Source organism: Electrona antarctica (assembly GCF_951216825.1).
Source record: "Electrona antarctica genome assembly, chromosome: 24".
NCBI lineage: Eukaryota > Metazoa > Chordata > Actinopteri > Myctophiformes > Myctophidae > Electrona > Electrona antarctica.
The window spans coordinates 17,393,587-17,421,442 of NC_136803.1; the positions used below are offsets into that span (position 1 = coordinate 17,393,587).

At 44.8% G+C, this 27,856-nt stretch overlaps 1 protein-coding gene across 1 annotated transcript in view; it reads left to right on the forward strand.

Annotated features, from left to right (window-relative positions):
- Window positions 1-26,815, forward strand: part of LOC306917357 (Krueppel-like factor 7) — a gene marked incomplete at its 5' end in the record, with an annotated part of 113,129 nt that extends 86,314 nt beyond the window's left edge. Inside the window, 2 exons of the mRNA XM_079495563.1 lie at window positions 12,589-12,712; window positions 25,336-26,815. Coding sequence (XP_079351689.1) covers window positions 12,589-12,712; window positions 25,336-25,387 — 176 coding nt within the window. The remainder of the gene's footprint in view (window positions 1-12,588; window positions 12,713-25,335) is intronic.
- Between the last annotated feature and the right edge of the window lie 1,041 nt (window positions 26,816-27,856).

Sequence of the window (27,856 nt, forward strand, 5' to 3'; positions counted from 1 at the left end):
TGGACAAACACCAACGCCTGCAGATATAGGAGGGCCTTGCTTGCGCCCCTCAAAAATCACACTTGTGTGACGTGAGGGGCGTTCTTATCATCATACATCATCATACGTCACATTCCGTGCTCAGCCAATCAAATCATTTCCGTAGTACACACAGACACCAGTGTTGATTTCGTCGACTAAAACTAAGACGAAAAATGTTCTTCGACTACCTTTTTCCACTGACAAATAGTTGCATGCTGAAAATAGACTATCTACAAGCCCACAACGTGTCCCAGCGTGACGAGTTGTGGGCTTGTAGATCGGCTATTTTCAGCAAGTGAAATTACGGCGGCATCAAGGCCCGCCGAAATACATTTTGTTCGACTAAATCAACTGTAGATTTAGTCGACTAAAATCTTATGATATTTAGTCGACTAAAACTAGACAATCAAAATTTGCTGCCAAAAACAACACTGACAGACACAGAAAAGCTGGACATAGGAGGGGCTAGCGTGCCCCTAAAAAAAGGCAAATAAATTTAGGGATTAAGGGGTATATAAGCATATTGCTAATGTTGCTCTGGATAGGGAAGTACTCTGGAACACTCGCGACCCGACTACGGATAAGCGGTTGAAGATGGATGGGTATAATGGCATGGTGAAAATAGGGCCCCAAATCTTTTAGCTGGACCCCACGATTCTCAAAGTGGGGGGCCACAGCCTTACACCACAGCCCTAAACCATTTCCTTGAAATGAAAAAAAGGTTGAGAATCACTGACGTACCGCACATGCTAGCGCTCCTCCAGGAGGTAGAGGGGGGGGGGGGGGGGCTGTTGCTAGGCGACGAGGGGTCTGGCGTATCACTGGAGGAGTCGGTAGCCGAGTGGTTATGTACTGCTGCAGGCTCCGGTCTCTACACACGCACGCAGGCACACACACATTTCTCTTACTATTCTTGTGAGTTCACTAGTGCCGTTTATTTTTATTTTTTTATGTTTTGCCTTTTTTTTTACCCTTTAACTTATGCAAAGCCCACAACATGTGACATGTGGCTTGCAGATCTGCTATTTTAATGTTGCATGATGATACCCCACTGCGCAACTAGGTATGTAAATCCTGGCATTAACTCTAACCCCTTAAAACCTAAACCTCCAAATCAGTGGTTTTCAACCTTTTTCATATCAATGAAATTCAGCGTTTAAGACCACCACAGACCACCATTTAAGACCACCACAGACCACCATTTGATGAGATTTTTAATCGCAGACCCAAAACTAAAGAATGTTTTTTGTTTGTCGTTGGATAAGATTATTCACAATTCCATGCTGTATTGATGTGGTATACCATAGTAGAGATAACAGGGAAACCATCAAAACAACAATTGATTTTGTGTTGACTTCTTGTAAGTATAGCCTGTGTTTAACAATAATTTAACTCTTGAGAGCGTAAAATTAAACGGGTCCATTTGGTTTCATTTTACACTCTCTATAAGGGTCCATTTTGTTACCAACTCTCCATCATTTAGCTGGGGACCACCTGGAACCCCTCCAAGGACCACTGGTGGTCCCTGGACCACTGGTTAAAAACCACTGCTTTAAATGCCTGACCATGATCCTCTAACTTCAACCTGAATGTGTTCCTATAATTGTAAGCCTCTAGCTCCCCGCATCGTTTTAACCATAAAAAACAAAACAAACATTTCTCCTTCATGTGAGAACCCCGGGAAAATCTCAAATTATACTATACTTGCGGGGACATTTGGCCCACACAGGTAAAATCGTAGTGCACGTACACACGTGTGTGCACACACACACACACACACACACACACGCACGCACGCACACACACCGCTCCTTGCCCCGTACGTACAGCGCTACGGTTACCGTTGCTAGGCAACTGCCTCTGTGCTCTGCCAGCGCGCGGAGGTAATTGGCCGGCGGTGGCATGGGCTGTATGTGTACCGCTGCCAGACTCCCTCAGCCAGCTGCACAGACTCTGCTACTACTGCCTCCTCATGTTTCACCCTCCACCTACACCCCCCCACCACCACACACACACACACACACACACGTACACTCCATCACGCCGGTTGCTAGGCAACAAAGTCAGGCATCCCTGCCTCCGGGGGATTTGATTGGCCAGCCGGCCCCCCGGTCCGCCAAGGAACCCGGGGACCGGTTGTTCTTCCTTCTCTTCTCTCTCTCAGTTTTCAGGGAGTGAAGAGGAATTTGACACCGTACTGTATATACCGGGAGTGAGGGGTTGATGGATGGACGGATGGATGGGTCGATGGATGGATGGATGGATGGATGGATGGATGGATGGATGGATGGGTCGGTGGATGGATGGATGGATGGATGGATGGATGGATGGGTTGGTGGATGGATGGATGGATGGATGGATGACAGACAAATGGTTGCATGGCAAGCACGATTCTGCTCTGTATACTTCTACCACTGTAATCATTTCACTGAGGTGTGCACCAGATTTGTGTAAGCCGAACACTAAATATCCCAAACTGAGCACATTTCGACCTACAAGGCCAATTATAGAGCAGTGGTTTTCAGCCCTTTTCATATCATGGTCCATTATTTATTCGGCATTTGAGCCACGGACAGACCACCATTTGAGCCACGGACAGACCACCATTTGAGCCACGGACAGACCACCATTTGAGCCACGGACAGACCACCATTTGAGCCACGGACGGACCACCATTTGAGCCACGGACAGACCACCATTTGAGCCACGGACAGACCACCATTTGAGCCACGGACGGACCACCATTTGAGCCACGGACAGACCACCATTTGAGCCACGGACGGACCACCATTTGAGCCACGGACAGACCACCATTTGAGCCACGGACAGACCACCATTTGAGCCACGGACAGACCACCATTTGAGCCACGGACAGACCACCATTTGAGCCACGGACAGACCACCATTTGAGCCACGGACAGACCACCATTTGAGCCACGGACAGACCCCCATTTGGTGACATTTAGACTAAACTAAAGAATATTTTGTTATCGTTGGATAAGATTGTGTCCACAATTCCATGCTGTGTTGATGTTGGTACCATTAGGAGAGACAACAGGCAAACGTTGAACAAAATAACAATTCTTCTACATTCTCTCTAAATGTAAAGTTAAGTAATGTAAGTAATGTAGATATTTTACAATAATTTAACTATTGAGAGCGTAAAATGAAACCAAATGGACCCGGGAGGGTCCATTTGGTTTCATTTTACACTCTCAAGAGTTAAAGATCTAATAATAGGGTCCATTTGGTTACCAACTCTCCATCACTTAGCCGGGGACCACCTGGAACCCCCTCAGGGACCACTGGTGGTCCCCGGACCACTTGTTTGAAAACCACTGTTATAGAGTACTGTATATAAAAGCCATTTTATAACGCTTTTACTATTATTACGGAATGTTACACACCTGCTTCCTGATAATGAATTACGTATACTGTACGTGTTATACGTGTTGGGAGTGGATCACGTACTGACCATCCTATAGGACTTCCACCTATCATGTTGGGAGTGGAGCACGCACTGACCATCCTATAGGACTTCCACCTATGATGTTGGGAGTGGAGCACATACTGACCAGCCTATAGGACTTAGACCTATGATGTTGGGAGTGGAGCACGCACTGACCAGCCTATAGGACTTAGTCCTATGATGTTGGGAGTGGAGCACGCACTGACCAGCCTATAGGACTTCCACCTATGATGTTGGGAGTGGAGCGCGTACTGACCATCCTATAGGACTTAGACATATGATGTTGGGAGTGGAGCGCGTACTGACCATCCTATAGGACTTAGACCTATGATGTTGGGAGTGGAGCGCGTACTGACCATCCTATAGGACTTGGACCTATGATGTTGGGAGTGGAGTGCGTACTGACCAGCCTATAGGACTTCCACCTATGATGTTGGGAGTGGAGCGCGTACTGACCAGCCTATAGGACTTCGACCTACGAAATGCCATGTAGTTGAAATGTAGGCGTACTGTACTCTGCATTCTCCATTCTCAACGCGGGACCGGGAGCACAGAGGCAGTGCAGAGGCAGTACGAGGCGTATATAGGCTTGCGTCTAACTACCTCTGTACTTCCGGCATCGGTCACTGGGAAGTGACCGATGGCTGGTATACCCGGCCAGCATGCCACTGTTGTATGACAAACATTAATTTACAGAGTTGAAATATTTATGGAGATATATACCAAGGTTTCTGCCTGAGAGCAATGACATTGCGGCAGTGGCTCAGGGGTAGAGTGGCCGGTAGAGCAGCCGAATGCAGTGGCTCAGGGGTAGAGTGGCCGGTAGAGCAGCCGAATGCAGTGGCTCAGGGGTAGAGTGGCCGGTAGAGCAGCCGAATGCAGTGGCTCAGGGGTAGAGTGGCCGGTAGAGCAGCCGAATGGGAACCGTGAGGTTCCCAGTTCGATCCCGGGGCTCCCTCAGAGTTGGTGTCGAAGTGTCCTTGAGCAAGACGTCCCTGGAACAACATATTTTCAGATGGGGGTCCGCAGCCAAATACAGATAATTCTGGGGGGTCCTTGACATGAAAAAGGTTGAGCACCACTGACATAGAAACATAGGTTTTTTGAGAAAGCTTTTAGGATTTAGAAGACATTTCTTTTTAGAATCGGCCTCAGGTCTAAATGGGTTGATGCATATGAGAGAAACGGGGCTGACTGGTAATCTGTCTTGTCTTGGACAAAGAGACAGAGGGGGAGATTAGTCGCACGTAGATTTTCTGCGCTGTCTTTGTGTTGCCTATTTCTTTGTCTGGTCAAATAACAATAAGTAAGGGATAATGTCTGGCTGAGTGGTCATTGTTGATAGATGAATCACAGACAGGGTGATTTATCTATAAACAATGACCAGTCAGCCAGAAATTATCCCGCTTATTACATCTCAACTAATGTTTCTATGTCAGTGGTTCTCAAGCATTTTCATGTCAAGTACCCTCAAAATTATATGTAATTGGCTGCCGACCCCCATCTGAAAATATGTTGTTCCAGTGACCCCCTCAGAAGCAAAGATTTAACTTAAAACATTTGCTCTGAAAGAATATATATATTCAAAGATTTGCACTACATTTTCAAGACCTTTCAAAAATAGCAGGCCTACAAGCTCATAGAGCGGCACTCGGTGCTGCACTATGAGCTTGTAGATCTGCTATTTTTCAATAGCTAAAGTATAACATAAACACCAAAAGGGGAGCCCAGAATGGGTTAATACACAAATTACTACATTTGCCCAAAAGTGACAACAAAACAAATATTTCCTTGCTTACGGTAATGAAAGTATTCCAACGTTGGCCCCGCAGAACGCGACGAGTCGCCTCAGAAGCAAGGAAGTGAGTGTTGTGATCAAAGGGAATACATTTTCGAGTACTGCATCATCTATTTCTCACTTCAAATGTTTTCCAAATCATTCTTGAAAGCATGTTGTTTAGTTAAATGACATTGTGTGTTAGTTTCCATGGCTGTCATGTTGGGTACAGCAGTGGTTCCCAAACCTTTTCATATCAAGGACCCCCAAATTGACACTAATTAGCCAGCGGACCCCCATTTGAAAAGATATGCCAGGGACCCCCATAAGAGAAGATTTTTACGGCTCTAGCAGTGATTCTCAACCCATTTAATTTCAAGGACCCCCAGTTTGACATGCATATTAGTCTACAGACCCCCATTTAATGGCATTTCTATCTCTGAGACCCTGATTTATATGGTAAAATCAATGTTAATTTAACTCAGAGTGTACAAACAGAACCAAATTGACCCGTTAGGGTCCATTTGGTTCCGTTTGTACACTCTCAGAGTTACAGACCCATAAGGGTCCATTTGGTTCCAAACTATCATTTAGCTGGGGACCGCCTGGAACTCCCTCAAGGACCCCTGGGGGTCCCCAGACCCCACTTTTGGAACCACTGGTGTACAGCATAAAATCCAAGCAGCGCAGCGGCTGCAGCCAGGTGCTCCGAGCCTTTGATTAGACATCAGTCTGTTATAGAGCGGAGTGGTCTGTTATCAAGAAATAACACGCCGCTGAATTCGGCGATTGACCAATCAGAATCAAGCACTCAACCGAGCCGTGTTAATAAAAGTCATTAATTAACCGATGATACGCTTTTGAGACCGCCTGCTGTCATTTCCACGTTCCACTCGACACCAGGCCACCAGAACTCTACACTTCTTCTCCAGAAATATCCCGTCCACCAGATCTAGATCGTCTTTCTTTCCAATGTTCCCCCGGAATATGCACTACTGCAGTGGTTCCCAAACGTTTTCATGTCAAGGTTCATTTCAAGGACCCCTGGTTTGACCTGAATTAGGCTATGGTCCCCTATTGAATGGCATTTCTATCTCTGGGACCCCAATTTATATTGTAAAATCAATGTTAATTTAACTCAGAGTGTACAAATTGAACCAAATGGACCCATTAGGGTCCACTTGGTTCCAAACTATAATTTAGCTGGGGACCCCCTGGAACTCCCTCAGAGACCCCTGGGGGTCCCCGGACCCCACTTTGGGAACCACTACTAGGGTTCAAGTGGTTATTACCGTGAACCGATTAAAAACAAACGAAACAAAAAAATCAGCCCTAGTTTCATGCCCCTTTTAACGCTCATACAGGAACACACAAAACCCAGCGGGCTAATTTAACTCTGAAAAGTGTACAAATGGATTTACACTTTGCTATGTGTGCAAGCCATTATTGTCATGAGACTGGCCTAATTATCACTAGCCTTCCCCTCCGCTGGCATATCTGCAGCCTCGCTACCCTTAATCCACACTTCTCCTCTCCTCTCACCTCCCCTCCCCACTCCTCCTCCTCCTCCTCCTCCTCCTCGCCATTCCACCAGTTCTCATTTAAACCCCCTCCCCCTGCATCTCCAACTCCCTCACCACCTCCTCGAACCCACTCGACACTGCGTCCTCCTCCTCCTCCACAATACTCCCCCCACTGCACTCCACTTGCCACTCGCCTTATGCACGTTCAGCAAGATTGGAGAGAGAGAGAGAGAGAGAGAGAGAGAGAGAGAGAGAGAGCGAGAGAGAGCGCGCGCAACGGGAGCCTCTCTTCCTCTTAAGAGTTAAGCACCCTCGTCTTCACTATCTTGCCGCTCAAGACAGGTTACACACGGCGCTCTGTCAGCGCACAGCCCACGGCGCCGTCCCTTCTTTCTGCTGCGTCTCCAACCTGAACACCGTGCGGCGCCGTCCCTTCTCTCTGCTGCGTCTCCAACCTGAAAACTGTTCCCACCCTAAATGGGTTAATGCTTTTATTGAGTCAGTGGTTCTCAAACTTTTTCAAGTCAAGGACCCCCAAATTGAGATGTAGTGGGCCGCGGACCCGTCCCCCCCCCCCCCCCCCTTCCCCTTCTGAAAATGTGTTGTGCCAGGGTCCCCGCCAGAAGAGAAGATTTATGTCAAAATTATTCCCATTTTTTTTCAAGCATTTTCGATATTTTGCTAACTTTGTTTTTTTTAAATCGCAGTTGCACAAGCTCTCTGCATAATGGGGAGCGTGTTAGATTTGTGTGTGTCATTGTGCAAGCATTGACATTATTGTCAATAGTATTGTCAGCCTATAAAAAATGGACATTCTGTCTAGAATTTGTATCTCTGCCATAACCTTTAGTGCCATTGTCTCTGTCTGCAATCTATAATCAAGTAACGTCTTCCTTCACTGTAACTTCAAAGTCTCCTATATACTACCACTCTGAACCCACCCAGGGGATTGTTTAGTCTTGCATTAGACCCAAAGAGTATTGACTCCGTTATGCCAAGATGGAGAGACAAGCTATCTGACTCGTCTGATAGCTACATGCTGGGTTTGTGGAACTCTGCACTTAGCATACAGTTGGGTGCCACCGATATTGTCCCCATTTAGGCCTGACCTAAACATTTTAAAAAATCCTTCAAAATCCTCCAGTTTTCTGAAATAAATATTTTCACGATTTTTCAAAAATAGCAGACCTACAAGCTCGTAGCGCGCCACTCGGTGGCGCGCTATGAGCTTGTAGATCTGCTATTTTTCAATAGCTAAATAATAACATAATGTTTAAAACACCAAAAGGGGTTCCCGCCCAAAATGGGTTAACTGTCCTTTTGCGCAGATCACGCAAACCTCAGCAAAAAGAAAAGGACAATATCGATGGCCTCCAACTGTATATATCGCCTCTGTCGGGTCACTCGGGTGGAAACCTCATATGTCCAAAACTGTTACTTTTCACGATTCAAATTCAAAGACGGAAAAAGTAGCAGATCCACAGGCTCAAAACAAGCCGCTTCGTGTTAAAATAAATCACACCCGTTTGAAGTGAGTGGTGCAACTCCGTGTGGGGGTCCCCGGAAGTTCCAGACCCGCAGGAACGCATGGCTTCCGGCGAGCCACTCCGCGTCCGAAACGGCCGAGAAATGACAGAGTTACCGTGTGGGGGTCCCCTGTACTGTACTGTACTGTACTGTACTGTACTGTACTGTACTGTACTGTACTGTAACTGTAACTGTACTCACACCCGAAATCATCATATATAGTGTGTGTGTGTGTATGTGTGTGTGTGTGTGTGTGTGTGTGTGTGTGTGTGTGTGTGTGTGTGTGTGTGTGTGTGTGTGTGTGTGTGTGTGTGTGTGTGTGTGTGTGTGTGTGTGTGTGTGTGTGTGTGTGTGTCTGTGCAACAGTGACACTTGGTGGTGAAAACCAACACTATTTTCATGCTCAGACAGACCCAGCCAGCCAGTCAGGGACACACATAGCTGTCTGTAGGAGTGGTTGCACCACTCAAAAATAGCACTCTGGTATCTGGCTGGGGGTTTTATTTGTATTTATTTTGTATTAATTAATTAATCTTAGAATAGATGTAGAACAGCTAGTGGTTCTACACCAGTGGTTCCAGGTGGTCCCCAGCTATATGATTGAGAGTGTTGGTAATGTAACCAAATGGTTTCATTTTACACTCTCAAGAGTTAAATTATTGTTAAGCATCTGCATTACTTACAGTAAGTAAATTTACAAGAAGTCTGCACAATTAGAGAATGTAGATTATACATACATTATTAATACATTGTATCTGCTTGATTTCACACGCTGTGTTTATGCCGTGATTTGATGATGCCGTGATTTGCCTCTGTGTGATTACGACAACATGAAGCCACAATAATTTGAATGAACAGAATTAAGTCAGATCGATGCGGTACTTAAAAGAAAAAAATATATATAATTGTCGAGCATTCTATATTCTGTTTCTAGCATTGTGTATTCTGTTTTGCATTCATAGGGCTGGTTTGATTGCTGATCTATTGTGCTTTTGTTCGTGTTTTGCTAACACGCGGCACGCACACACGCACGCACACACACACACACACACACACACACACACACACACACACACACACACACCATGTACACACTTTCAGAGTTGCATAACAAACGCTAACCTCAGGATTAAACCAGAGGTTAGGGCAGGAACAGTATACATGTACATGAATATATTTTTGGAAGGAGAGATTCTCGACCAGGTGGTCTTTATTTTAAAGCAGTGTGTGTGCGTTGTCTCTCTCTGTTCCCCCTGTGCAGGTGATCTTTATTTTAAAGCAGTGTGTGTACGTTGTCTCTCTCTGTTCCCCCTGTGCAGGTGGTCTTTATTCTAAAGCAGTGTGTGTACGTTGTCTCTCTCTGTTACCCCTGTGCAGGTGGTCTTTATTCTAAAGCAGTGTGTGTACGTTGTCTCTCTCTGTTACCCCTGTGCAGGTGGTCTTTATTCTAAAGCAGTGTGTGTACGTTGTCTCTCTCTGTTCCCCCTGTGCAGGTGGTCTTTATTCTAAAGCAGTGTGTGTACGTTGTCTCTCTCTGTTACCCCTGTGCAGGTGGTCTTTATTCTAAAGCAGTGTGTGTGTGCTGTCTCTCTCTGTTACCCCTGTGCAGGTGGTCTTTATTTTAAAGCAGTGTGTGCGTTGTCTCTCTCTGTTCCCCCTGTGCAGGTGGTCTTTATTTTAAAGCAGTGTGTGTACGTTGTCTCTCTCTGTTCCCCCTGTGCAGGTGGTCTTTATTCTAAAGCAGTGTGTGTACGTTGTCTCTCTCTGTTACCCCTGTGCAGGTGGTCTTTATTCTAAAGCAGTGTGTGTGCGTTGTCTCTCTCTGTTCCCCCTGTGCAGGTGGTCTTTATTTTAAAGCAGTGTGTGTGTGTTGTCTCTCTCTGTTACCCCCGTGCAGGTGGTCTTTATTTTAAAGCAGTGTGTGTCTGTTATCTCTCTCTGTTCCCCCTGTGCAGGTGGTCTTTATTTTAAAGCAGTGTGTGTGTGTTGTCTCTCTCTGTTCCCCCTGTGCAGGTGATCTTTATTTTAAAGCAGTGTGTGTGTTGTCTCTCTCTGTTCCCCCTGTGCAGGTGATCTTTATTTTAAAGCAGTGTGTGTGTTGTCTCTCTCTGTTCCCCGTGCAGGTGGTCTTTATTTTAAAGCAGTGTGTGTGTTGTCTCTCTCTGTTCCCCCTGTGCAGGTGATCTTTATTTTAAAGCAGTGTGTGTGTTGTCTCTCTCTGTTCCCCTGTGCAGGTGGTCTTTATTTTAAAGCAGTGTGTGTGTGTTGTCTCTCTCTGTTCCCCCTGTGCAGGTGGTCTTTATTTTAAAGCAGTGTGTGTGTGTTGTCTCTCTCTGTTCCCCCGTGCAGGTGGTCTTTATTTTAAAGCAGTGTGTGTGTGTTGTCTCTCTCTGTTCCCCCTGTGCAGGTGGTCTTTATTCTAAAGCAGTGTGTGTGTGTGCGTTGTCTCTCTCTGTTCCCCCTGTGCAGGTGGTCTTTATTTTAAAGCAGTGTGTGTGCGTTGTCTCTCTCTGTTCCCCCGTGCAGGTGGTCTTTATTTTAAAGCAGTGTGTGTGCTGTCTCTCTCTGTTCCCCCTGTGCAGGTGGTCTTTATTTTAAAGCAGTGTGTGCGTTGTCTCTCTCTGTTCCCCCTGTGCAGGTGGTCTTTATTTTAAAGCAGTGTGTGTGCGTTGTCTCTCTCTGTTCCCCCTGTGCAGGTGGTCTTTATTTTAAAGCAGTGTGTGTGTGTTGTCTCTCTCTGTTACCCCTGTGCAGGTGGTCTTTATTTTAAAGCAGTGTGTGTGTGTGTTGTCTCTCTCTGTTCCCCTGTGCAGGTGGTCTTTATTTTAAAGCAGTGTGTGTGTTGTCTCTCTCTGTTCCCCCTGTGCAGGTGGTCTTTATTTTAAAGCAGTGTGTGTGTTGTCTCTCTCTGTTCCCCCTGTGCAGGTGGTCTTTATTTTAAAGCAGTGTGTGCGTTGTCTCTCTCTGTTCCCCCTGTGCAGGTGGTCTTTATTTTAAAGCAGTGTGTGTGCGTTGTCTCTCTCTGTTCCCCCTGTGCAGGTGGTCTTTATTTTAAAGCAGTGTGTGTGTTGTCTCTCTCTGTTCCCCCTGTGCAGGTGATCTTTATTTTAAAGCAGTGTGTGTGTTGTCTCTCTCTGTTCCCCTGTGCAGGTGGTCTTTATTTTAAAGCAGTGTGTGTGTGTTGTCTCTCTCTGTTCCCCCTGTGCAGGTGGTCTTTATTTTAAAGCAGTGTGTGTGTGTTGTCTCTCTCTGTTCCCCCGTGCAGGTGGTCTTTATTCTAAAGCAGTGTGTGTGCGTTGTCTCTCTCTGTTCCCCCTGTGCAGGTGGTCTTTATTCTAAAGCAGTGTGTGTGTGTGCGTTGTCTCTCTCTGTTCCCCCTGTGCAGGTGGTCTTTATTTTAAAGCAGTGTGTGTGCGTTGTCTCTCTCTGTTCCCCCGTGCAGGTGGTCTTTATTTTAAAGCAGTGTGTGTGCTGTCTCTCTCTGTTCCCCCTGTGCAGGTGGTCTTTATTTTAAAGCAGTGTGTGCGTTGTCTCTCTCTGTTCCCCCTGTGCAGGTGGTCTTTATTTTAAAGCAGTGTGTGTGCGTTGTCTCTCTCTGTTCCCCCTGTGCAGGTGGTCTTTATTTTAAAGCAGTGTGTGTGTGTTGTCTCTCTCTGTTACCCCTGTGCAGGTGGTCTTTATTTTAAAGCAGTGTGTGTGTGTTGTCTCTCTCTGTTCCCCCTGTGCAGGTGGTCTTTATTTTAAAGCAGTGTGTGTGTTGTCTCTCTCTGTTCCCCCTGTGCAGGTGGTCTTTATTTTAAAGCAGTGTGTGCGTTGTCTCTCTCTGTTCCCCCTGTGAAGGTGGTCTTTATTTTAAAGCAGTGTGTTGTCTCTCTCTGTTCCCCCTGTGCAGGTGGTCTTTATTTTAAAGCAGTGTGTTGTCTCTCTCTGTTCCCCCTGTGAAGGTGGTCTTTATTTTAAAGCAGTGTGTTGTCTCTCTCTGTTCCCCCTGTGCAGGTGGTCTTTATTTTAAAGCAGTGTGTTGTCTCTCTCTGTTCCCCCGTGCAGGTGGTCTTTATTTTAAAGCAGTGTGTGCGTTGTCTCTCTCTGTTGTGCAGGTGGTCTTTATTTTAAAGCAGTGTGTGTGCGTTGTCTCTCTCTGTTCCCCCTGTGCAGGTGGTCTTTATTTTAAAGCAGTGTGTGTGTGTTGTCTCTCTCTGTTACCCCTGTGCAGGTGGTCTTTATTTTAAAGCAGTGTGTGTGTGTTGTCTCTCTCTGTTACCCCTGTACAGGTGAGAAACCCTACAAGTGCTCGTGGGACGGCTGTGAGTGGCGATTCGCCCGGAGCGACGAGCTGACGAGGCATTACCGCAAGCACACCGGCGCCAAGCCCTTTAAGTGTAACCACTGTGACAGGTCTGTCAAAACGCACGCATGCACGCACACTGTGTATATAGCCTACTTTATTTTTTAACCAGCTTTAAAAAACAACAATGTGTCAGTAGAATATCGTCGCTGTCGGGAATACAGCGACACACGAAAGCATCAAAAGTAGCACTATAAAGACCAATTGCCATACATCTACGGCCTGATACTATTTATTAACCCATTTTGACTTGAGATCAGATTCTAAAAAGGTCTTCTACATCCTGACAGTTTTCTGAAAAAGCTATGTTTCTATGTCAGTCGTTCTTCGATTTTTAAAAAATAGCAGACCGAGTGGCGCGCTATGAGCTTGTAGATCTGCTATTTTTCAATAGCTAAAGCATAACATAATGCTAACACCAAAAGGGGTTCCCGCCCAGAATGGGTTAATTGCCCTATACATCTACGGAAATGGCGCCAAGTGTGTTAAGACCTGAGGCTGATTCTACCAAATGCCTTCTAAATCCCAACAGTGTTCTGTCAAATCGTATGTTGCTATATCAGTGGTTCTCAAACCTTTTAATGTCAAAGACCCCAAAAATGTATTTTGCCGCCAACCCCAATCTCCAAATATTGTGTTTTACCACTAGAAGCAAAGATTTGTGTTAAAAATGTCTGCGTTAAATTGATAACCTGGATTTCCTCGTGTGAGATCACGAGAATAAATTGTGGCCTTCAGTAATCCTCATGTAAGAGGAAGAGCCTTGCACGGTTGAGTCGAAACGTTACAAAGTATAAAATTGCATTTGGGAGCACTGGTGTGCGGATTTCCATTCTTAGACTGTTCACAATAGTAATCCTGACAGCAGCAGCAGTGGCCTTGTGGTTGGAGTGTCCACTCTGAGCTTGGGAGGCCAGCTAGGGTTCAATCTCTGGCTGACTGGCTGTGCAATACTAAAGACTATATAAAAGCAATACCCAATGCTGGACTAGCTGGGTTAAGACCCTGTGACATGTTGGTGTCATCATGTCCAGTTGTGCTGTCCTCATAGTAAGGAAACAGGAGATACAGTAGTTCTCTAGCCTGGCTCCAGCCCTGAATCGCTAGCCACGCCCATTAAGAAAATATGTTCTGGCGATTCAGGTCTGGAGTCTCTCTGCCTACGGCTGTGTATCCGATCGCAGCAGCTGATTCACCTGATTGGCCATCAGCCCTGTCACTCAACAGCGTCAGACAACAAACATGGCTGCCCCCACTGCGGTAACTCGCGACCGTATCAATCTGGCTATTAAATCGACGTATGATAAATAGTTTCTTTACAGACACGAGAGGTTTTATAAACATCATCATCCGACATATTTTACCGCTTTTGTTTACATGCTAGTATCGCTCGTTGGCTGTGTTTGTTTGGTTAGCAAACGGGTTAGCCATAGCCACATGATTGACAACAATGTCATCTGCTTTCCTACTATTCTGATTGGTTGGTATGAACCCATCACTGAAGACTGTCACTTTGACGACACCCATCCCACTGCCGTGGGGAGGGCTTTCAGTCTGAATAATGAAGTGAAACGAAATGAAAATGTGAGTGTCAGGCTAATAGTTCTCCTGACCAATGATGGAAAAAGTATTTGAGTAAAAGTACCAAGACTGCAATATAGACGTGCTCTGTTACAAGTAAAAGTCCTGAATTCAAAATGTACTTGAGTAAAAGTACAAAAGTATTGGTTTTAAAATGTACTTAAAGTACCAAAAGTAAGAGTACTCACTATGCAGAATGTACAAGCTCACAATGCGTCGCATTGCAACACATTGTGAGCTATTTTCAAATGGTCAAAATGTGTATAGGGCTGAAGTGTGGTTAATGTAAGTTTTGTGATAATAATCAAAATCTACAAAGTAGTAACTAACGTTAAAAGAAGCGACGAACCTTAAGAAGCGAGTGCTGGTGATCTTTCGGTGCAGTGATTATTTCTGAACCCTGCACCCGATAAAAGATTGTTGTTTGTGACGAGGTGCTTAGTTGACATTCCCTTTGCTGCTAATTAACGTTAACATTTTATCCTGACATATTGTTTTTTAACCTTTTTAGAACCGAGGCCGATTCTAAAAGTGGCTTCTAAAACGTTTTATTTTTTAACCCATTTTGGGCGGGAACCCCTTTTGGTGTTAGCATTATGTTATGCTTTAGCTATTGAAAAATAGCAGATCTACAAGCTCATAGCGCGCCACCGAGTGGCGCGCTACGAGCTTGTAGATCTGCTATTTTTGAAAAATCGAAGAACAACTGACATAGAAACATAGCTTTTTCAGAAAACTGTCAGGATGACATTTTTAAAATCTGATCTCAGGTCAAAATGGGTTAAACCTTACAGTATGTTGCTAGTATATTATGGTTTTAAAGTAACATCTGTGTGCAGAACTGCACGCATGCGAGTACAACAGCTCCGTCAGACGGAACAGACAAACGACGAGGAATTATCCTGTTGCTTGTCATTGCAATGACTGTTCTCCTCCTGTCTACCTCTCTGTGATTCAATTGAACATTGAGCATATTGACTTGCCGAGTATAGAAGCGGAGATATGGAAATGTAGATGATATTCCAAAGGGAGCTCTATTGGATTGACACTCGAGATACACTTCAGCCTCTACGGGGCGAGGGTTTTAAAATGACTGTTGCATATTGTTGCCGCCTGGCAGAAACCTTGTATCTCCAATTTTCTTTTTACTTTTTATGTTATATATTTCATTAACCCATTTTTGGCCGGAACCCCTTTTGGTGTTTTAAACATTATGTTATAATTTAGCTATTGAAAAATAGCAGATCTACAAGTTCATAGCGCGCCACCGAGTGGCGCGCTATGAACTTGTAGGTCTGCTATTTTTGAAAAATCGTTAAAATCTGCCTCAAATCTTTCAGAAAATTGTCATGATTTAAAAAACTTTTTTTTTTAAATTTCGACGTCAGGCCTGAATGGGTTAAACAAGAGTGTCAAGCAAAAGTTTTCGAAATAGCCGATTGACAAACTCACCACACGCCACATTGCCACGCATTGTGAGCTTGTAGATCAGCTGCTGTATTTTCTGAAAAAACTGTTTTGGACACACAAGGTTTCCACGGACACAGCGATGGTATGTTGTGCTGTAATCCATCACGTCTCATTCCCTCATCTCTAGTGTAGAATGTAGAATACGTAGGTTGCCTGACACCTCTCCATAGCTCCGTTTCCTTGTGCTTTTGGGGACTCTGATGGCTTAAAGGACCACTTCACCACTTTTCAACTTTTCTTCCTATAATTGGTCCTAACTAATGATCATGATAAAATACCACCATTTTTTCCTACTCAGTCTGTGTCTCATAGGAAGGCTGTGGGCAGTTCAGAAACCCGTCCACCAGTGACATCATCGATGGTGAATCCAAGCTAATAGAAACGGCAGGCTTTCTTTTCCTGAAAAGTTGCAATGCAAAAGTTGAAGCCATCGTTCTCACGATAATACAAATCGAAATATGTTTTAAAACAAATCTTGTTTAAAAAAAAATCTGCCTAATGATGATGTCACTGGTGGACGGGTGTCCGAACTGCCCAAAGCCCTTCTATGAGACACAGAGAGTAGGGAAAAAATGGTGGTGTTTTATCATGAACATTAGTTAGGACCAATTATATGAAGAGATGTTGAAAAGTGGTGAAGTGGTCCTTTAAGCCTGAACCCTCCCAAAGTCCATTTACTGTGTGATTCAATTACATTATGTATGACACCAAGGTGAGTCTATATTCAGTGTGTCAGGCAGCACGTTTTGTATTTTAAAACAAGTGGCTTCCACATGTATGCCTCAGCGCACTACATTCAGTACAAAGAAATCACTCCTGTGTGAAGTGATGGGCGATCTTATCATCATACATCATGACGTAAAATAGACAGTTAGACACTATGGGCCCTATTATGCGTGTCTTAAGTACCAGGTCTTATTCCTTAACTTAAGACCTGGAGGCGTGGTCAATGCCATTTGGCCACTCAGAATAGCCAAATGGCATTGATCACGCCTCCAGGTCTTAAGTTAAGGAATAAGACCTGGTACTTAAGACACGCATAATAGGGCCCTATGGGCAGTATTATGCGTGTCTTAAGTACCAGGTCTTATGACTTAACTTAAGACCTGGAGGCGTGGTCAATGCTGTTTGGCCACTCAGAATAGCCAAATGGCATTGATCACGCCTCCAGGTCTTAAGTTAAGTAATAAGACCTGGTACTTAAGACACGCATAATACTGCCCTATGCCTTTTATACTTTGCTTGAATATGTATGTTTTGTTTTGCATTTGTGCAGCGGTTCCCAAACCTTTTTGGACATAGCACCACCATTAGCCTTTCCATGTGGCGCACCCCCTAGAAGACGCTCGCACACGAGTGTAGAAAGAATGCTTTATAAAAGAGGCAAATGATTGACTGATTGTCATGGCTATACACGAGACTATAGACCCACAGTGAAACCCTGGAGATATATACGTGTGCACACATCTCTACATTAACCCATTCTGACCTGAGATCAGATTCTAAAAATGTCTTCTACATCCTGACGTTTTCTGAAAAAGCTATGTTTCTATGTCAGTCGTAATTCGATTTTTCAAAAATAGCAGACCTTCAAGTTCGTAGCGCGCCACTCGGTGGCGCGCTACGAACTTGTAGATCTGCTATTTTTCAATGGCTAAAGCATAACATAATGCTAACACCAAAAGGGGTTCCCGCCCAAAATGGTTTAACCACTCGAACCCTGAGCCTATACAGTACAAACTTCATTGTCCAGCTGTCCTCCAGGGGTCTGTACTTGGCCTCCCCCTCCTCAACACTAAAAATCTCTTCACGGTTCAATTCTTTTTTTGCTGTAAGTGTAAAAAAAATTGCCTCTTATGGGCCCCTTATGGGGGGGGGGGGGGTGCTGTGTGTGTCACTTATTCAAGTGTCAGCTGAAGAGACTGTAAATATGGTACGCCCCCCGCTGTGACCCCCCCCCAACACACTCTTCCTTCGGGGCACCACCCACCCCTGTGCCCCCCATGCATGATGGGGCCCCCTCCAGGCATCAGCCACTACCTCTGTCATCCCCCCACCTTCCCCCCATCCCAGAGGGGGAGGGGGGGGAGGGGGAGGAGGCAGTGAGGAGGTAAAAGTATACTCAACCCTGCATTACCAGTGGTGGAAAAATGTACTCGGTGGTTTTACTTAAGTAAAAGTATCAATACCGCAATATAGAACTATACTCTGTTAAAAATAGGAGTCCTGAACTGAGAATCTAGGCTACTTGAGTGAAAGTACAAAAGCATCGCTATCGAAAAATTCTTAAAGTAGGTACCAAAAGTAGAAAGTACTTGTGCAGAATGTCTCATTTCAAGTTTTCAAATGCATACAAAATTATTTTCTGAAAATTGCCGATCTACAAGCTCACATGCGTCGCATCAAGCTCACAATGCGTCGCTATGCGACGCATCAAGCTCACAATGCGTCGCTATGCGACGCATTGTGAGCTTGTAGATCGGCTATTTTCAAATGGCCGAAAAAAGTATATATATCGCTGAATTGGTTAATGTATGTTTTGTAATAATAATCAAAGTAACTAGTAACTAAAGTTTTAGTACAATATTTGCCTCTGAGATGAGTAGACTTCAGTAAAAGTAACTGTACTGTACTTTTGATAGCTATTTAATAGTGTAGGACTAGTACACTTCTAGTATACTGTAGATACTCTGGTCTTGCTCGGTCATATTTTATACTTGAGTTAAAGTACTAGAGCACTTTAATACTTCAGTATTCAATTGTACAAATCACACACACACAAAAAAGGAAAGTGAAAACAGCAGCTCTTTTCATTACATTTGAAAGTGGTTATTTCACAATGTAAGTTTAAGGCCGTTGAGAGTCCCTTCCTAGAAATGTGGTCGAGTCAAAAGTACAACGTGCAGAGTATAATGTAGCGGAGTGAGTATAATGTAGCGGAGTGGAAGTAATAAAAAGAAGAAAATATCTCAAAAGTGTACTCAAGTACAGTAAATGTACCCTCCCTGGAGGAGGAGGAGGAGGAGGAGGAGGAGGAGAGGAGGAGGAGGAGGAGAGAACAGAAGAGTGATGGGAGAAGGGTGGAGGGTTGAGATGAGGGGTGGGGGTTGGGGGGTGGGGTAGAGACAGACCCGCGGTGTACCAGCTGGTGTCATGCCCCCCAGTCGTGACTCATACTTCACCATCTGTCTGGGCCAAGTGCACCCGTCCGTCCGCACGCACGCTCACACACACACACACACACGTGCGCGTGCGTGCACACACAGACACACGCATTCAAAAATAGATGCTTGCAGACATACATGGTGACACACAGACACACACAACTCTCCAATCACATCAAGCACGCACACGCATACCAGTGTTGTTTTTGGCAGCAAATTTCTATTTTAGTTTTAGTCATAATCTCTTTAAACGTTTTCATTTAGTTTTAGTCACATTTTAGTCACCTGGAATGTTTCAGTGTTTAGTCTAGTTTTAGTCAACTAAATATCATATGATTTTTAAGATTTGTTGACAAAATCAACAGTATTTTTAGTCTTAGTTTTAGTCATCATTTTTAGTCACCAATTTTTATTTAGTTTCCATTTAGTTTTCGTCAGTGAAAAAAGGTAGTCGACGAACATTTTTCGTCGTAGTTTTAGTCGACGAAAACAACACTGACACATACAGTATGTATGACTTTTGAGGGTATCGACATTTTTGAACGGCCATTTTATAAGAATATTTCAGGGCCTGCGTTTAATTGTATCGTGCCAGTACTATCACCCAAAATACCTGATCTCCAACTCTCACAACGTGTCATGTTGACTTGAGACGCTTTGTGAGCTTGTAGTATATTTTGTGGTGCACGACAGCGGCACACAACTATAGTATTAAATCAAGTCCCCAAATAAAACAAATGCTATGAAGCAACCATTTGTCTTGTGACGGGCCGGGAGAATTGTCCTCACAATGTCATATTTATTTCAAATTCTACTATGCTTGTGGGGACAGTTTGGCGCCTCACAAGTGCATAGTAACACACACACACACACACACGGGCACACGCACACACACACACACACACACACACACAGAGGGGAGCGTCCCTAGCCGCCTCCACACATGTACACACACGTATGGACGGTGCAGTACAGTGTGAGATGCAGGTGTGACAGCGGGGCCGGCTCCCCGGTGCGTCATGGGGCGGTGTGATTCCTCCCTCGGGGCTCGACGCTGATTCATCCAGACGTTTAACCCATTGTGGACGGGGGAACCCCTTTTGGTGTTTTTAAAGCATTATATGTTATGCTTTAGCTGTTGAAAAACTGCAGATCTACAAGCTCATATGAGCTTGTATTGTAGGTCTGCTATTTTTTTTGGAAGATCGTGAGAATGTGGCGCAAAACCTTTGAAAATATATACTTTCGGAGTGAACGTTTTCAACTCAAATCTTTGCTTCCGGGGGGGGTCCCTGGAACAACATATTTTCAGATTGGGGTTCACGGCCAAATACAGATAATTCTGGGGGACCATGACATGAAAATGTTTGAGAATCACGGACATAGAAACATAGGTATTTCAGAAAACTGTCAGGATTTTTTAAATTTGGACGTCAGGTCTAAATGGGTTAAGACAGCACAGCCTCCTCCTCCGTCTCTCCCTGACAGCTGACTGCTTGCCTCTGAGGGCTGCTTCACGCCTCTGCTGCTATAGCTATTTATTTATTTATGGATTTATGGATTCAGTTAGTTATTTGGCTTTAGTTTGATGCGTGTGATCTGCCTCGCGAAACCTGCATCAGACCATTATAGACCAGTTGTTTTCAACCGTGTTCATATATCGAGGTCCATTAATGTATTCTGCATTTGAGTCACGGACCCACCGTTTGATGAGATTTTGCCTCTCAGACCTAAAACTTTGAATATTTTGCTATCGTTGGGTAAGAAAATAAAATGTCTTCTACATTCTCTTCTTGTAAATTAACTAATGCAGATATTTTCACAATAATTTAACTCTTAATATGAAACCAAATGTACCCGTAAGGGTCTATTTGGTTCTGCATCCTGACTCTATTTGACCAGAATAGAACAGAGCCTTCATTAGTATCATTGGTAAATTAATTATATGACTGCGGTGTCCTATCTCTGGGAACCTCAATGTACACTGTGAATTGTTTTTTTACGGCTCTAGCAGTGATTCTCAACACGTTTAATTTCAAGGACCCCCAGTTTGACATCCATTAGTCTACGGACCCCCCATTTAATGGCATTTCTATCTCTGGGATCCTCTATTTATATTGTAAAATCAATGTTAATTTAACTCTTGAGAGTGTACAAATGGAACCATTTGCACGCGTCCATTTGGTTCCATTTGTACACTCTCAGAGTTACAGACCCATAAGGGTGCATTTGGTTCCAAACTATCATTTAGCTGGGGACCCCCTGGAACTCCCTCTATGACCCCTGGGGGTCCCCGGACCCCACTTTGGGAACCACTGCAATAAACAACAAGATTCAGCACCATGGACAGTTACTGAACCCATTCTGAACGGGAACCCCTTTTGGTGTTTTAAGCATTATGTTATACTTTAGCTATTGAAAAATAGCAGATCTACAAGCTCATAGCGCGCAGCTTGTAGGTCTTCTTGCCCTTGAAGTGGGAACCAAGGTGGGAGTGTCACTGTTCAGGTTGGAAGCTGCAGATGTGATATGAAAATTAAAGAACAGAACCAAAGTTCTTGAACCAAAGTTATTTTGGTGGAAAAGAGAGTGTACACATGGACCTAAAATGTCCACTTGGTTCCAATGTGTGCACTCTCATAGTTACAGAGCCGTAAGGGTCCATTTGGTTCCATGTGTTACATTCTCAGAGTTACAGACCCGTAAGGGTCCATTTGGTTCCATGTGTTACACTCTCAGAGTTACAGACCCGTAAGGGTCCATTTGGTTCCATGTGTTACACTCTCAGAGTTACAGACCCGTAAGGGTCCATTTGGTTCCATGTGTTACATTCTCAGAGTTACAGACCCGTAAGGGTCCATTTGGTTCCATGTGTTACACTCTCAGAGTTACAGACCCGTAAGGGTCCATTTGGTTCCATGTGTTACACTCTCAGAGTTACAGACCCGTAAGGGTCCATTTGGTTCCATGTGTTACATTCTCAGAGTTACAGACCCGTAAGGGTCCATTTGGTTCCATGTGTACACACTCAGTTTGGAACCAAAATGGACCCTTATGGTTCTGTAACTATCATTTAGCTGGGGGACCCCCTGGAACTCCCTCAAGGACCCCTAGGGGTCCCCGGACGCCACTTTGGGAACCACTGCTCTGAGAGCTCCTATGCGCCTCTTTTATTCATTTTATTTATTTGTTTTGTTGTATTTATTTTAGTTTGATGCATGCCATGATGTGATCTCAGCAGATGTGCCCTGGCTGGCTCGCATTCACACGCCTCATTGATTCGACCAATCCCCAGACGGAAGGTGCGCGTACTACTGCCTGTGACATGTACATGTCACACTCACGGCACACGCGCTGGCTACATTTTATAGTCTGTAGAGTCCTGGGAGTAATGGCTCAGCCCAGCTTTCATCAAGAGGGGGAGAGGGGGGGAGGGGGACACATGGGTTAATTGGAAAGGAGAGGAAAGAGGAACAAAAGCAGAATATCAAATAGGCAAAAACAAATTCTGTTTGTATGAAACCTGTTTTTTTTGTTGGCATGGCGTCATTGTCAGATCTTTAAAAAACACAAATCACACCCATGTGAACTGAGCGGTGTTCAACAACACCACTGGCTGGCTGCAGTTAGTTGTAGTTCTAGTGCTCAGTGTGAATGGCCAATTTCGGCGGCTCAACAGTGCCACTTTAGGTCTCCCAGCGGTATTGCAGCTGTTCGTATACGACAGACGGACGGACAGACAGACAGACAGACAGACAGAAATACGGCTCACGCACGCACGCTGCTAGTCATTGGGGCGGTCGGGCATGCACCTCTCAAAAATATATTTGGGAAATTGTATTAGTGGTTTGTAAGACTAGCCGTGGAAAGACAGACACACACACACTGTAGTGTAGGCGTACAGACAGAGACCCTCTTCTAGACAGCTCGCCCTCTATAGGTGCCAAACCGTAACACATGTGCGCTGCATGAGCCTAATGCAGACGTGAGAGACCCCAGGTGAATGCAATTAACGTAGAATAGAAAACCAGCAGTGGTCTATCGAAGCCAATTTCTGCTGCTGCGGAATGTATAATGAGGCCTTAAATGTTTATTTTTTCTTGTTTTGTTTTCTCTCTTTCACCCTCTCTCTCGCACGTACGCACGCACGCACGCACGCACGCATGCACGCATGCACGCACAGACACTTGCCTATCTCACATTTGGTGAGAAGACAAACTGAAGCGTGGACTATCAAGTCACAATTATGAGAAAATAACCCAGAATGATTAGATTTAAAGTCAGAATTGCAAGCAAAAAATAAAAACACAAAAAATACTTGACAGTTTCACAGCTTCAGTTGAGTGGTGGGATGTACAGCACTGGCCCTAAGAGGCCCATTACTGCCGTACATCTTAAAATTCCAAAATATATTGCTGTGATTGCATGTACTTGGCCTCAGGCCAACTTCCACAAGCCATTAATTTGATGAAAGTTTTTCATGATTAAAATATTACTCTGGGCCAAACCCTTAAACATCTTGCTGCTCTCTCTATAGGGCAGTGGTCCTGAAACTTGTTTTTAATTTCAAGCACCACCATAACTCTCATAGTTACAGACCTTCCATTTGGAACCCCCTCAAGGGACCCCGACGGTCCCTGAGGAGGGGGATATGGTCTAGAACAGTGGTTCCCAAAGTGGGGTCCGGGGGACCCCCAGGGGTCCTTGAGGGAGTTCCAGGAGGTCCCCAGCTAAATGATAGTTTGGAACCAAATGGACCCTTATGGGTCTGTAACTCTGGTCGGAGGCAAAATACATATGATTCTAGGGTTCCTTGACATGAAATAGTATGAGAACCACTAATATAAGAAACATAGGTTTTTCAGAAAACTGTCATGATTTAGAAGACATTTTGTAGAATCGGTCTCGGTCGAAATGGGTTAATACAATGCCCTCCCCAGCTGTTTGTTTGTTTTTTTTCTTTTACAAATGGAACCCTGCGTCATTGGTGTAGACCTGCATGCGTACACACGACGGAACAAACAAAAGCCTGTCTCCATTATGGTGCGGTACATCCATTTGCATCAATTGCGTTGTAATATCCGTGGAAATGGAACACAAGCTGAGTGGAAATCTAACACAGGCTGACTGTTACTTTCAGAGCAATTTTTGATATTCCACTCAGCTAGTTATTTTCCGTCAACGTGGTTCCTGCCCCGGCGCTCCGATTCCAGGCGAGAGAGTTGCCTCTGATTCGTCTAATTTAACTCTCGTTTTTGCGGCACATGTTTATGTACTGTTACGCACCCCCCCCCCCCCCCCCACCCTCACTGCACTCTTTCAACAAATCCATCTGCAGGGCCTTGCTAAGCTATTCATGCGCCAGCTGAAGTCATTAGGAGTGGGTGCTGCTTGAAAATGCTGATTATGAATTACACATATACTAATTGCGTGTGCATAAGCGGGCGGCTCTTGCGCTCGCTAGCAGCGAAACAGCAACATTTTGGCTCTATTGACTAAACAAACTCCTCTCGTCCCTCGCCTCTGCGATAGTCATCGGCGCTAACAAGCTCTCTCTCTCTCTCTGTCTGTCCGTCTGTCTGTTCGTCTGTCTCTCTCTCTACTTTGCAGCTTAAATGACCACTTCAGCACTTTTCAACCTACCTTCATAGAATTGGTCCTCACTATCACTATCATGTTCATGATAAAATGCCACATTTTTTTTCCTACTCAGTCTGTGTTTCATAGGAGGGCTGTGGGCAGTTCAGTAACGTGAATGGAAGCCATCGTTCTCGCGATAATAAAAATCGAAATATCCGCCTAACAATGGTGTCACTGGTGGAGGGGTTTATGAACTGCCCACAGCCCTCCTATGAGACACAGAGTAGAAAATAATTATATTAGTGAGGACCAATTATATGAAGATGGGTTGAAAAGTGGTGAAGTGGTCCTTTTATCCCATGTGCAATGCACTTACCTGTTTTGTGTGTAGCACTAACATCCATAAGTATATCATATCTTCTCCTTCTTCATAACGATATGACGGGAACTATGCACAGAAACTAGTGATGCATCGGCAAATAAAGCTGACATTAACCGATGGCAGTAGCCGATGTTTATCTGTTGTTCATAAGCATACATTTTGTATTGGCTATGTTGGTACGTTGGTTATCTGTAGTCTACCAATTAAGCTGTATATTCTGAACATTTATTTCTTGCATTGGATATGTATTTGTTTCCCTGGCACAAAAGGGGGGAAATTAACACAACAAAAGCTAAATTAACATATATCGGTGTCAGTATTGGCTATCGGAGCTAAATTGTTATTTTAAACATTGGTATTGGTATCGGCCAAGAATTTCCATATCGGTGCATCCCTAACGGAAACTAATTTTACCCCCTTCTTCACCTCTTACAGCTGTGTGCCGTGACAACACAGCTGACTGTGATTCATTCTGATTGTCTCCCTGTCCCTGCAGGTGCTTCTCGCGGTCAGATCACTTGGCGTTGCACATGAAGAGGCACATCTGAGGCGCGCTGCGGTCGGAGAGGGGTCAACGAGAGAGAGGGAGGACAGAGAACGACACACACACACACACACACACACACACACACACACACACACACACACACACACACACACACACACGAAGAGACAGAGAGAGAAAGAGGAGAAGCAAAGAAGAGCATAATTTGTTGAACAACAGCACCACCGTCGCCGCCACAGGAATGATCGTTGGACACTCGTTGGAAGAATGCTGACGGTCGATTACGAAAGTCCTTATTTATTTATTTATTTATTTATTCAGTGCTTCTCGAAGTTTGTTTCATATGAAACACACTTTGAACTACATTGAACATACTAACATTGAACTATATTTATTTTCAATTAGCCCCCCCATAACTCTGCGAGTTGCACAGATGGAACCAAATGGACCCTGGCCTCTACATGTGTGCACTTTCAAGGGTTATACAGACCAGTAAGGGTCCGTTCCGAACGAACCTGAGGACTTTGAGAACCGCTGTTGTAATTGATTCATTGTGTATGCGAGGGAGAGACACATACCGTGACATGGAGCCGGCTGCAGACAGACAGACAGACAGACAGACAGACAGACAACCAAGACAGACAGATGGCGAGCGGCACCAGGTGGTCGGGGGCGTCGCCAAAGTGACTCAGCGGTGACCTCCCCGACGCCAACGGTGTCCGGCGGACCGCGGACACGCCTGGAGCCTGACAGATTTTGGCGTGACATCATCATTACGTCACGGTTCGTGCAAAACAACCGACACGCGCCCCGAGTGGAATAGTACGAGAGTGGCGACGCGCTTTGATCTCGCCGCGAAGCGGGTGCCTAGTATGGGCTATAGTTCCAAACATTGGAACTATCCCATTGAGATAGAATGAGCACTTCCGCATTCCATTGTTACAATGGGAGTCAACGCTATAGTGTCGCCACTCTCTTACTAGCTTCCTCTGCACGCAACCCCCCCCCCCCCCTCCCTCTTCATCATCCTCCTCCTCCTCGCCTGTCTGCCAGAGCTCGTCTCGTGACACCACGCTGCACGGAGACTCCCACCAGACCGACGCCGCGACAACCGCAACTCCACCGGAACATTATCCTGTCGATGGTCCACACAGATCACTCGTTGGATGAGCAGAAGGTTCAACACGGCCTTTGAATAATAGTTTCTGCAGTAGTTTAAACCCCCAGAGGTTAGATTAGCTATCCATGAGAAAAATGGAAGATCCCGCACACTGTCTTCACTTATAGGAGTAGTTTCTTAGGCTATTTAGTTAGGTTTTGGTCTATACGACCGTCATCAGGTATTGGATACCTAAAGATGGATTGCCGTGATTTTTTTCCCCCCCTAAAACATGATCATCACGTACTATGATTATACTAGGAGAAAGATTTTTTTCAAAAAGGTGTGCAGAAAGTGTTAAAATTACATTTTTATGTGGCTACACGCACCAGTTCATTAAGTAGGCTATGCCTGGTTTTTCAGGTGCGTGGTGAATGATCCACCTGAACTGAAGCTGCACCCACACGGTTAGGGGAGGGGATGATATTGTGATGTCACTATACTGGTGTATTTGACTCAAAGTACTTTCGGCTTTCAGGAAGAAACCAAAAATACACAGGAAAGACATATTTCGACATTCTAACCACACCTGGTGGTCTATTGGAGTAACGTTAACACCATAGACACATACAAAGCAGAAAAGGTACAAAAATCACGCCACTCCATCGTTAAATAAAATAGTCACCCTTCAGAGTTGCCACAGCCTTTAAATGTAGCCAAAGGATTTTGTTTTCATATACATGACAGATAACGGACAAAAGTAAAGTGAACATTAGTCGTGTTGATCAACGGTGATCCGCCATCTGACAAATTCATAACGGCCCTAATAATGTTTTTTTTCTGTTGCCACGGTGCTGGACCGCACTCGTGAACGGAGGGCAAACGTGAACTGAGCCGTTGCGGACGCTAGCACGCGTTGCACCGTGCTTCATGGAAAAGTGCTTCATGGACTTTGGCACTATTGACAGGAACCAGCGAGGAAACGCTGAAGCCAGATGTACACTTTGTCGTATACCATGGATCATACAATTAGTCATAACTCACACACTTTTCACGTCCTGGAACTAAAAGAAACTAAAAGAAATGTGGAACGACGTCCTCCTTCGACTCTTCTCCTCTCCGCGGTCTGAGCTGTTAACAAGCACAGACATTTTCACACAACTTGTTGCACAATTTTACTCTTTGGAAACTGTTTTTGTTTTCTTTTTCTTTTAACAGAAAATAATTATAATAATAATAATAATTAAAAAAAAAAAAAAAGTAATACCGTCTTGAACTGGTGAGACAGTTTGGGACTCGCCATGAATTGGACCCCGAGGACATGATTGATCTGATTGGGACAGACTGATAATGCACAAGTGAACGAAGCTGATGGTCATTGGACAGCAAGCAAAGTACGAGATTGGTTATATT